We start from the raw sequence: 13,017 nt of genomic DNA, 5'->3' as shown, positions 1-13,017 counted from the left end.
TTTAAGTTATTCTTCGAATTTCAGCATTTTGGGAATCGGGATTTAGATTTTTGAACTTAGAACTGTTATAGGATTGCATGCTCTACTCAGATTTATTTCAGAGGAATTAAGCTAGAGGAACCTTGACCTTTGCATGTCTATAAGTTTAGATCTTGTAGTGGGATTCAACTTAGAGCTCCGCTCTTTCAGGGAGAATTTTTATATCTGGTTCCGCTACCAAGGCCTTGATAGATTCAGGGGCCACTCACTCGTTTATTTCGGAGGTCTTTGCAAACTTTCTCAAGATCCAGACCATTGGGCTAGATACAGCCTTTTCAGTAGTGTTGCCGTCAGGCGAGGAGATGGCAGCCACCAATGTTATCCGAGATATAGACCTTGAGCTGCACGGTAATCTTGTTTATGCGGATCTGATTGTGCTACCGATGCCGGAATTTGACATCATCCTAGGGATGGACTGGCTATTGAGGAACAGAGTGTTGATAGACTTCCAGCGGAGATCTGTTCTTGTCCGACCGCCTGGAATGGAGCAGTTCTTATTTGAGCCGGACAGGTACTTTCCTTTACCGCGCATTATTCCTTATGTTCAGGCTAGGAAACTCATGCATAGAGGGTGTCGGGCATTTCTAGCGACTTTTTTATCTGTCCCCGAGGAACCCAGCCAGTCAGCCTCAGATGTTCCGATTGTCAGAGATTTCTTAGACGTTTTTCCCGAAGACGTCTCTGGTATGCCACCCGAGAGAGAGGTGGAGTTTTCCATTGAGCTTATGCCAGGTACGGCTCCGATATCCAAAGCGCCATACCGACTAGCACCGACAGAGATGGCAGAGCTTAAGAAGCAGATCCAGAAACTTCTCGACAAGGAGTTCATTCGCCCAAGCTTTTCTCCATGGGGCGCGCCGGTCTTATTTGTGAAAAAAAAAGGATGGCTCGATGAGGCTTTGCATTGACTACAGGGAGTTGAACAGGGTTACAGTGAAGAATAAATACCCACTGCCAAGGATTGAGGATCTATTTGACCAGTTGCAGGGAGCTTCGATTTTCTCCAAGATAGATCTGCGTTCCGGTTATCAGCAGTTGAGGGTGAGAGATGCTGATGTCTCGAAGACAGCTTTCAGGACTCGTTATGGCCACTACGAGTTCCTAGTGATGCCGTTCGGTCTGACGAATGCGCCAGCGATCTTCATGGATCTAATGAATCGCGTATTTCAGCCGTACCTCGACCAGTTTGTGATAGTGTTCATAGATGACATTCTCGTCTACTCCAAGAGTCGGAAGGAGCACAACAGGCATCTGACCACAGTGTTGCAGACATTGCAGAAGCACAAACTATTCGCAAAGTTCAGTAAGTGCGAATTCTGGTTAGAGAAGGTGGCGTTCTTGGGCCACATTGTTTCTAGCAGTGGCATTGAGGTAGACCCGGCGAAAGTTGCAGCAGTCAGAGATTGGGTTGTGCCTCAGAATGTATCGGAGATCCGCAGTTTTCTTGGGCTAGCAGGATATTACAGGAAGTTCATTCAGGGATTCTCATCCATTGCCGTTCCACTCACAGCACTGACAAAGAAAAATGTGAAGTTTGTGTGGAGTGAGGAGTGTCAGAAGAGCTTCGATACTTTGAAGCAAGCTTTTATCTCAGCACCCGTTTTGGCTGTACCGTCAGGATTCGGCGAGTTTGTCCTTTATACCGATGCTTCGAAGCTTGGTTTAGGTGCAGTTTTGATGCAGCATGGGAGAGTGATAGCGTATGCTTCTCGACAGCTGAAAATTCATGAGAAGAATTACCCTACCCATGATCTGAAGTTAGCGGCCGTAGTTTTTGCTTTGAAGATTTGGAGGCACTATCTGTATGGAGAGAAGTGTCAGATCTTTACCGACCACAAAAGCCTCAAGTATTTCTTTACGCAGAAGGAGCTGAACATGCGTCAGAGGCGTTGGTTGGAGCTTGTGAAAGACTACGATTGTGACATTAGCTACCACCCGGGTAAAGCTAATGTAGTTGCGGATGCTTTGAGCAGGAAAGTCGCAGTGATGGCTCACTTGACGATTCAGAAACCTCTTCAGATTGAGAGGCAGAAGTTTGATCTTGAGACTTATCCGCGAGATAGAGTTCCTCGTTTATCTACCTTGACTATCCAGTCCTCTCTTATTGACCGTATTCGCAGTGGTCAGGCCACAGATGAGCAATTGGCACAGTGAAAGAAGAGAGATGAAGCCAAGGGCAGTGTTTTGTATACAGTCAGCGACGGTATTGTGAGATACCGAGATAGGATATGGGTTCCTAGCAGTGATTCTATCCGAGCAGATATCTTATCAGAGGCCCATACGTCCCCGTACTCCATTCACCCTGGGAGTACGAAGATGTACAAAGATCTGCAGCTATTGTATTGGTGGCCAGGAATGAAGAAGGACGTCAGGCGTTTTGTATCCGAGTGCCTGACTTGCCAGTTAGTGAAGGCCGAGCATCAGAGACCAGCAGGTTTGCTCAAGCCTCTTCCTATTCCCGAGTGGAAGTGGGAGAACATTACCATGGACTTTGTGACTGGATTGCCGAGGTCAGCCAGAGGATCGAATGCTGTCTGGGTGATTGTAGATCGTCTTACCAAATCAGCGCACTTCTTGCCTATTAAGACGACTTTCACCATGGTTCAGTATGCAGAGCTGTATATCCGAGAGATAGTCCGACTCCACGGTATTCCAGTTTCTATCGTATCCGACAGAGATCCCAGATTCACTTCCTCGTTTTGGAAGAGTTTGCATTCGACTTTGGGTACGAAGTTGCTGTTTAGCACAGCTTTCCATCCGCAGACAGATGGACAGTCGGAGCGAGTTATTCAGATCTTAGAGGATCTTCTCCGTGCTTGCGTCATTGATTTCTCTGGGAGTTGGGAGTCGAACTTACCATTGGTAGAGTTCACCTATAACAACAGTTTTCAGTCGTCTATAGGTATGGCTCCGTATGAAGAACTGTATGGCCACAAGTGTAGATCTCCTGTTCATTGTGATGAAGTAGGAGAGAGAGCAGAGTTGGGTCCAGAGATTGTTCAGCAGGCAGCAGATGTAGTAGTCAAGATCCGTGATAGGATGAGGACTGCCCAGAGCCGACAGAAGAGTTATGCCGATCAGCGGAGGAGAGACTTAGAGTTTGCAGTGGACGATCATGTTTTCGTGAAAGTGGCACCTATGAAGGGTGTCATGAGATTTGGCAAGAAAGGGAAGCTAAGTCCGAGATTCATTGGACCGTTTGAGATCCTTGACAGAGTTGGGACGCTTGCTTATCGTGTGGCTCTTCCGCCGAATCTGGCCGGAGTACACAATGTCTTTCACGTCTCCATGCTGAGGAAGTATATGGCAAATCCTTCGCATGTGCTGAATTTCGAGCCGTTGCAGCTTACTCCGAACTTATCTTATGAGGAGAGACCCGTGCAGATCCTAGATAGAGAGGAGAAAAAACTTCGGAACAAGCTTGTTAAGCGAGTCAAATTCAAATGGCTCAACCATTCTGAGGAGGAAGCTACGTGGGAGTCTGAGTCAGAGATGAGGGAGCGTTACCCCGAGTTATTCGGTGAGTTCTAATTTCGAGGACGAAATTTCTTTTAAGGGGGAAAGGATTGTAGAACCCATAAATCAGTAGACGTATAAGTCATGCATAATTCTAGATTTTTAAATTTAATTGACTTCATTGCATGATTATTTTAAATGCATTTATTTGAAGTTAATTATTCATTATTTCAGTTCAGTAGTTTGATTTTTAGCATTTCAGTTATTTCAGTGAGACCGGACCGGAGTTGGAGTTTTGAGATAGAATTTAAGATTTGAGAAATATTTCCAGAAGTTATTTTAGCTAGCAAGTAAGTTCATTTAAGTTAGTAAGGGAGGTTTGAGGATTTAATTTAATTATTTGAGGTGATTAAGAAATGAGCTCATTTAAGTTATTTAATTAAGGGGTTAGCTCACTAAATTATTTAAAGGATTAGTAAGGCTTTCAAGGATTATTAGTTGACTAGATAACCATCACTTCCCACTCATTTATTAGCATAATTTCGGCCCCTTAGTTGCTAGGCAACTCAATTGCCAACTCATCAACCTTTTGACCATTTCTTTGCATGTAAGCTGTAGGATAATTCTAGGATTTTTGGGAGCACAATTTAATTAATTAATGGACATATCCTAGTCTAGAAACAAGAGAGATTTCGGCCACTTACATTCTAGAACCATCCCACATATCATTTGATAGCAATTCAAATTCAAAATTCAAATGCATGAAGACTTGGTCTTGATTCTTTCCTTATATCTTGCACCATCCTCCTCACCTCCCATAACCACTTATCTCCCCTCCCTCACCACCGAAATACCTCATCATTCAGATCCATTTTCAGTGTAGAAAAATCGTGAGTCTTAGCTAGAGGGAAGGCAAGAAAAATCGAGAACTAGAAAGAACAAGAGAAGCGCTCCACCTCCTCCGTGCCGCGTCGTCGTCGTTTCGTTCGTTTTCTTTCGAAACAAAACCAGGCATGTCTAGATTTCTTTCAAACCTCAATCAAGTCATATTATCTTTTATTTTTCAGTACATGATCATGTTTATTCAAGCAAAAACCGAGATACATGTCAAAACATTTTGGAACAACACATGCAGAATTTTCGTTTTTCCTTGGCAAGCTTCACGTTTTTCTTGGTTTGTGAGTTTCACGTGATTGGTTCGACTCCAGGCTCCCAAGGCGACTCCTAGACACGTAATAGGATGCATTAGGACCATGTTGGCCCATTCAAACCAGCCCCATGCTTGCTGGAAATTCAGAATGACAGCAAGTTCCCATAGGCGCAGATTTGTGTTTCGAAATTTCAGTTTTTGTGTCAAGGGGTTGGATCTGATCTTGGCTGCCCTAAGGGCTCTTAGCCATGGTTGGATCACTTCCCTAGCAATTCTAAGACGTGACTAAGTTGCCCTTTTGGTGGCTTGGTCCATGGCTCATCGGTTTTTAAATAATCAACAAGAACAGCCCCTTTCCCCATTCGGCCCCTTCCATTTTTCAGCATATGGTTTCGTTTCTTTTGTTGCTTGGTATGGATCTTGGTTGGCCTATGGCCCTTAGCCACGGTTCATATCATGCTCCTAGATGTCTAGATCGTGCCATGGTCAATCAAATGGCCATCTGAATGACACGAGACATCGATCATAGCATAAACACTACACACGCATGTACGTTGCTCTCGGTTGGACCCTTCGGTTGAGATTTGGTGTGATGCGGATTGTGGCTGGCCTAGGGCCCTTAGCCATGGTTCAAATCATTCCTTGGGATGTTGGTAAGAGTCTCTGGTTGGTGGTTCACGTCCCTAATGGCCGATAGTCTCGAAACCAACGCAAGTCTTGTAGTTGCGCAGCTGCTGGAAATTACAGCAAGTTGCTGTGTCGTTTAGAAGGCTCGTTTGAGTTCTTGGTTGGCTTTTAGCCCATGGCCTTGGACTGGACAGTGACTCATTGAGTTGGGAAGGTCATGTTTTTGACCGTTTGTCATTCGGATCATTTTCGAGGTCGTACGAGAATTTACGGTGCAATGTGCCAAATTGACTCTCGAAAGAGCGTTTCGTGTTTTGGCCTCCATTCCACCTAGATTTCGACCCTATCATTTTAGGAGCATTATTTTATAATTTTTCAGCGTATTTTAATCATGACTATACGTCGGTTCGGTGTCGGTTCAGGTTGGCTCGGAGTCATGATTAAATGCGAAGTCATTAGGCGTCATAGTCGCATCTTTTGAACGTAAATTGCATAGTTGGTCAAGTTTTAGCATTTGCATGTTTTTCATGGCACAGTTAGGTTGCAGCGAGCCTGGGGACGATCCAATCCAATCCAGTTGGTAAAAATTACAGGAATTTTCATTACGCCAGTTAATTATTTTACGTGCATTAAATAGAAAATGATTATTTTTGAGATTTATGCAATATGGCTTGTGGTTCATTCACTATGTGGGAGTGTTATTTTATACGGTCGCCAGTGACCGATCAGTTCAGTATGGTACCACCCGGTCGCCAGTGACCGGCCAGCTCAGTTCAGTTTCAGCCTTCCCGGTAGCCAGTTACCGATCAGTTCAGCTTAGTGCAGTGGCCACAGGCGTAAAACATAATCTCAACAGAAAATTTTACCAGTTATTTCAGTACAGGCTCCAAGGAGCAAACATTTTTACTGTGATTATCAGTTCATTTATGCACGTATTATAATTGCTCAGTACAGATTATTTTCAGCATGCCTCAGGACATGATATTTTATCCCATGCATATTTTAAATTCAGATTTTTACTCGTTACCTGCGATATATGCATGCTGAGTCTTTAGGCTCACTAGACTTGATTGTTGTAGGTACTGATGAGGCCAGGGCCGAGGGCGGGGACCAGTGAGCCAGCTTGGGTCGGCAGTAGTGGCACCCGAGGACCTCAGTGCAGCAGTTGTTATTTTATTCCGCAAACAATTTTTATCAGTCGTTGGAAAATTTTTAAGTTGTTATTGTTGGCAAAACTTTATTTTCTTCCGCTGCTATTATTTTAAACATTGAACTTGATTCCCCAGTGATTTTATGAATGAGGCCATTTAAGTTCTTTTAAAAAGAAAATTTTTAATTTTCCGCAAATTTCAAGAAAGGAGTTTTAGGCCCTTTACAGGTTAAGTGGCTAGAGGAGTCCTAGGGTGGCTAGAAGTCTTGTAGCGTGAGTGGCAACCTTATGTGCAGCCTCTGTTCACTTCGGGTGGTTCGTGCGTGAGTTTAAGTGGCTGGGCTGGGCTTTGTAGGGGCTGGGCTTGGTCCAGGAGTGGTCACGGTCGTTTGGGCTCGGTGGTGGCTCAGCTGGAAAGGGCCTAGACTAGATAGGAGTCCTATTGCACCAAGGAAACTCACACACACACACATGCAGAATTTGGTGCTTTTGTCCAGGAGATTTTGGGCAACTTAGGGGCTTGTCCTTTGGGTCAGGGTTGGTCAAGAGGGTGCCTAGCTGGGCTGGCTAGGTTTTGGCTCAATGTGGCTCGGGCGTGGCTCGAGTAAATTGGGAGATGGCTTAGTGGTTTCGATTATGTGTCAATATTTCGAAATTAAGAACAAAAATTGAATCCATGGGTCCACGGGTGCGGCTCATGACTTGAAAGGGTAGAATAAATACTAAAAATGTTATGTTTAAAATTTGGGATCAAAATAATGAGTTTTGGAATTTTCCAGGATTTAATCGCCGCACGAAACGCTAATTAACGAATTAATTGAAACGCCTAGTTTTAAGTTTTATAAAATTATGGAAAATTAGGTTTAAGCTTAAATAATTAATAAAAGTCTATGTTTTTTTTAATTTGAGAATTTTATATTAAGGTTTGATTTAATTCGAGATTAAAACGCGTTAATATGTCTTATTTAAAAATTAATTTAAAATTCATCGATTTAAGCCAAATAAAAATATGAGAAAATTCATGTAAGCTTAAATAATTATTTAGAATAATCCCATGTCATTAAAAGTGAGAAAAAGATAAATTCAAGAATTTTTACGTCCAGGGGCAAAACGGTCTTTTTACACTTAGGAAAATTCATAAACGCTTGAAAGCGTCCCGAAGGATCATAACGAATGTTAAATGATATTATATGATTTAAAATTATGATTTTGATGATAATATGTATTTTTATGATTTATGTTAAAGCTGTGCAATTTATACTGTTTAAAATGATATTTTTGGAAAGTTGTCGTATTTTAAGATTTTAAAAGAAAAGGAAAAATATTTTGAGGAATGTGAATTGACTGTGACAAAAGATATGATTTATGATATATGATTTTGTGGGGATAACGTGAGGGAAAAAGGCCCAAGAGGGAACCCATTTACGGGAAAAGGCCCCGGAGGGAACCCATGTTTGGGAAAAGACCCTCGAGGGAACCCGTCTATGTGAAAAAGCCCCCGAGGGAACCCCAACGATCGTATTTTCACGGTGGAGCCTAGTGCACACCCCCATGGACCATGTGGAGCTAAGACTGCAGTCGACCAAAGGATAAAAACTAGTCACTTTCAAGGATCAAACTTCACCCAAAATGATATATGATTGAAAGCTTATGATAAAAATGATTTTTATGATATATGATTTATGATGATGATGATTAAAGCTATTAAATGGTTTTTAAAATGATTTATTTATGCTTAAAGTTATTTTAAAATGATTTTAATATTTATGATTTAATTATACTTAAATGATTTTTAATGGTTTATTTATGTTCAAAAGATTATTTTAAATAAAAATATGATTTTTAAATGCATGTGAATGTATATGTATTATTTGCTATCCATGTTTAGAACGTGTTGAGTCTTTAGACTCACTAGGTTTGTATGATGCAGGATTTGATGATTTTTGGAGGCGGTGACGATTGAGTCGATTGAGTGCAGCAGTACACACTCGAGGGCCTTTATGTTTCCGCAGTAGCTTATTAGATTTGTGATTTAAAGATTTATGTTCATGATTTTTATTAGAAATATTTTTATGCTTTATTTATTGTTAGTTGATCTTTTTAAAGGTCAATTTAGGAAGTTTTGGTTAGGTGATGATTTAGGATTTTGTTTTATGCACTTGATATTTAAATTGTTAAATTATTTTATTTAGTAATTTAGAATTTATGGTTTAAAAAAAAATCGAGGTCGTTTCAAAAAGGGATCGTTTAAGGTGCTTGCTTGCGCAACGGAAGTTTCAAAAAATTATTTTTCATACAAGAACCGAGCACCCTAAACACTATAGTGTGTAGCAAATACAATAAAACACAAAATGTCATACATAGGATGTTTTAGAGTTTTACATATCAATCTTAAAAGATTGATGTTGGTTCCAACTAAGTTGTAAACAAATCAGCTCTTCAATGGCAAGACAAATCTTCAAGCCTCCTTTGAGCACTCCTTGCACAAAAATTAAGCCCACCACCAACAAAGAAGATCCCCTCTAATTTTGCATTAGAAAAATTAGAGGATTTTTCTTTGAGAAGTGTATGCAATCTTCAACAATTGAAGAAGAAAAAATGAGGGAGAATAACATGAAAATTTAGGCCAAGTTGCGTGCAAGGAGAGAAGGGAAGACATTTTTCTTGGTTTTGTAAAAAGTTAATTGAGTTCCAAAGGCATGTATGCCCATTGACTCAAAAAGTTGTCTCCAACCTTTCACCTCCCAAGCATGCAATTCTATTTGGGCTTGTAACAATTACAAAGTCCATGAACTTTAATTTAATTGTCTCAAACAAATTTGAGATCAATTAAACCATACAAGATTTTACTGAAGCCCACTAGTTAAATAATTATTTCTAATTGGGCTCTACAAGTCCCAATGTTGTTTAATTAATTCAACACTTTAATTAAATTAATTATTTGGACTCTACTAGGTTCAATAGTTTTTAATTAATTCAACACTTGAATTAATTTCATTTAGTTCATAATAATGTTTATGAAAATCAAAATTTTTAAATACATTATTTGTTTGGCCAACTTTTAATTTAGGAACACTTCCTCAAATCAAAAGTCACATTTTCCTTATAGAAGTCATACTTATAATTTTTCTTTCGCTTATAAAATCTTTTATAAGCCGTTCAACACATTGAACTATTTTTACTTCTCAAAGGGATCTACAAAGTTAGCACTTGTGTGGCCTTCAATGGTTCATTGATACAACTAGCTGTGGGTTCACATCTCCATGTAATTCAGGACTAAACATGTCCTTATATGAGAATACTTTAATTGCTCCATTCTTAATTATCAACTCCTTATTAATAAGAACGTCGGAACTCAAGTCTGATAGTACCCAACCAATCATGTTAAACGCCTAGCAGCATCGCTTACATGATTCCCTAGGTATCAAATGATAGAGCCTGCAAGAACCATTCAATTATTGTTAGCGTACAGTATGGTCCCTTCAACTCATATATCCCGACCGATTCGACAACTATTGGTATATCGTGAGATGTCAAAGAATCGATACTATGTGTCATGTCGTAGTTGCATCCATGGTGTAATCTAAGAAATCCCTTTCTTAATTACCATCATACTCTGATCAAAGATTTCAAACTACATATACATGAGATCACATAGGATAACCATACCCGAAGGTAAGCGGTGAATCCTCGACTACAATTCATCGACTCCTATATGTTTCGAAAAAACACCCAACCTTGCCACCTGATGACCCCACAAGAGTCGGTAAACAAGTCAAAGTGCAATGCTAGCATATATAGTCTCAATGTTGTCCCGGGTCATAAGCACTAATGGTGTACAACCATAAACTAGGACGTTTCAACTCGATATGTGAGAACCACTTGAAAAGTCCTTTATGGAGGGTTGTTCAGTGCACTCTACAAGGAGCACCTATCTGCATGTTCGGAAATCACAATGTCCCCTACCAATGAAACATGGTACTCAAATCGGAGATAATAGTCTAAAACTCGAGCGGCCTATATCCTTCTTAACGGCGGCTGAATCGACTAGGAACTGTTTAGAATATACAGTATTGCAAATATGAGTTTCATAATTCTCATCATATGAGCGTCTAATATTCTTTCTACTATTTATATATTCAAGGATTTTATCTATGCAACTAGCATGGGTATACAGATAAAGATGTGCCAAAACAATAATTTCAAATATTATTAAAATAAAGATTGTTTATACATAGAGTTTCATTGTGAACGCTCGGCCAACACTTGTCTCGACAAGCACCTACTCTAACAAAACAATCTTTATTTTAATAATATTTTACGATTTCATTCGATTATGACATTATACTTTATATGTATACCCTTGCAAGCTGTATAGATAAAGTCCTTGAATATAAAATAGGTATCATGATGTCTGCGTCGCAACGTAAGATCATGGAACTCATTAGAAGTGTACTGTATATTCTAAACAGGTTCCTAGTTGAATTACCGTCTAAAACAAGGATAAAGGTCGCTCGAGACTAGCATCTGTGGAGTAAACGCCATATTTCATTCGTAAGGGAATGGAGATGTCCATTCACTCAGATGGGTGATCATATGATGATGCACTGAACAACCCTCCCTCAGACTATCCAAGTTGTTCTCACTTATTGAGTGGAATAGTCCACAATTATGGTTGTACGCCATTAGTCCTTTGACCCGTGTTGGAAATTGAATTTCGGAAGTTTGACAAATTGAACGCTTAATAAATTGAACTAATTGAGCAAGCAGACTGATAGTAACTGATCTAAAATATGAAAACTATCGGTTTTCCTTAACTGAAGGTTCGTACGCAGATTCTCAAACGCAACTGGACTAGCAAACTGAACTACACAGACAACTGACTGATCAGTTGAAACTGATCAGTTACTACAATAAGTTGTAAGCTTATCAGCTGTATTCTATCAGCTGATCCTTCAGCTATACATGTCATCAGTTAAGGAAAAGTACGTTCAAAAAACAACTACACAAAAGCTGATTGCAAAAAGTAGTCGGATAGCCGAAATTCAGAAAAGTTGCAGTGTACGATTGTCAGAAGAATGTAGACGTGGCAATCAACGGATAGAATGTTTCAAATAGTATTCAATATTACCGTTGGAGGCAAAGCCAATAAATAGCAAAGAAGAGCAACTGAAAAAAACACAACAATCTAAATCTCAACTCCGAATCTGAATCAACCCGATTGATATACTGTTACTCTGCTGAAATCTTTGCAAAAATCAAAGCTCACTCTTATTGTATATATTCATAGCATTCAAGCCTATACTTTGAGCTTACAAGCACAAACTGTTATTGTTTTATACTTGATCTTGAAAAAATCAGTTGTGCTATATTATTTCAGTTCAGTTGAGTACTGTTAACTGTTTTGTAACTAAGATTTCAGTTTGGCATTGTTAAGTCCATAAATAAAGTGGGTCTGTACAACTCTTTGTATCGATCAAATTCTTTTAGTGAATATCCTATCTTTGTGATAAAAGGGGTGACGTAGGAGTGTTTCAAATTTTCGAACATCCATAAATCTTGTGTCTTCTTATTTCAGTTTTTATTATATCTATTAGTGAGTTTATTGCGGCATTTATATTGTTAAGTGATTGATATCGACTGATAAGATTCTCGAGTATCAGTTTATCACTAAATTGACTCAAGAAAAGCGAAAAAGTTGTGAAAATTGAGAGTATTTATTCAAGACCCCCTTCTAAACACTCTTCCACCCTTAATCAATCCTATCAAGTGGTATCAGAGCAGTTGAATCTTGTTCCTGAATATTCCAATATACAAACTGATTACCATGTCTTCATTCAACAAAATTCAAATGTTCTCTAGAGAAGATTTCGATGATTAGAAAAGCAAAATGCAGACTCATCTAGCTGCACAAGATGATGACGTGTGGTACGTTATTACGGACGGACCCATGAAAATATTGAAGGCAAACACTGATGTTCCCATAACTTATGGGGCACCACACCACATTGAAAAACCCCAAGATGAATGGACAGCTGAAGACAAGAGAAAAGACAACTTGGACGACGTGGCTAAATATATTTTGTATAAGACGCTGGATAAAGATACCTTCAGCAAAATAAAAATGCGCAAAAATGCTAAGGAAATTTGGGAGAAACTGATTCAGCTCTGCGAAGGCAATGAGCAAGCCAAGGAGAATAAGCTATCTGTTGCTGTTCAAAAGTTCGACAATATCAAGATGAAGATTGGATAATCCATGCATGAATATGATGAAAGGATCAGTAGCATAGTAAACGAACTGAATGTACTCGGAAAGTTGTATTCAAACAAAGAGGTGGCACTGAAAGTAGTCAGAGGTCTTCCCAATGAATGAGATGTTAAGACCATGGCAATGCGAGAATCAAAGGATCTGAACAAGGTCAAACTCCATGATTTATTTGCTGACTTAAAAGCCTACGAAATTGAGTTGCAAACAAGAGAAAGGGAACCTTCTACACCAGCTGCTACAACTACCTTAACTGATGTCAAACTGGAACCAACTGGTTCATTTGACAAATCTGTTGATCAGTTAAGTAATGATGCTATGTCATTATTT

The 13,017-nt window shown here is 39.6% G+C and overlaps 1 protein-coding gene across 1 annotated transcript; it reads left to right on the top strand.

Annotated features, from left to right (window-relative positions):
* Positions 1-12,312: 12,312 nt before the first annotated feature.
* LOC142550540 (uncharacterized) lies at positions 12,313-12,675 on the top strand. The gene has a single exon (XM_075659615.1). The coding sequence runs from the start codon at positions 12,313-12,315 to the stop codon at positions 12,673-12,675; it is 363 nt and encodes a 120-aa protein (XP_075515730.1).
* The last annotated feature ends 342 nt before the right edge of the window (positions 12,676-13,017 follow it).

Source organism: Primulina tabacum, chromosome 7 (assembly GCF_025594145.1).
Source record: "Primulina tabacum isolate GXHZ01 chromosome 7, ASM2559414v2, whole genome shotgun sequence".
Lineage (NCBI taxonomy): Eukaryota > Viridiplantae > Streptophyta > Magnoliopsida > Lamiales > Gesneriaceae > Primulina > Primulina tabacum.
The sequence above is the reverse complement of the archived record's forward strand: the minus strand, read 5'-3'. Positions and strand labels throughout refer to the sequence as shown.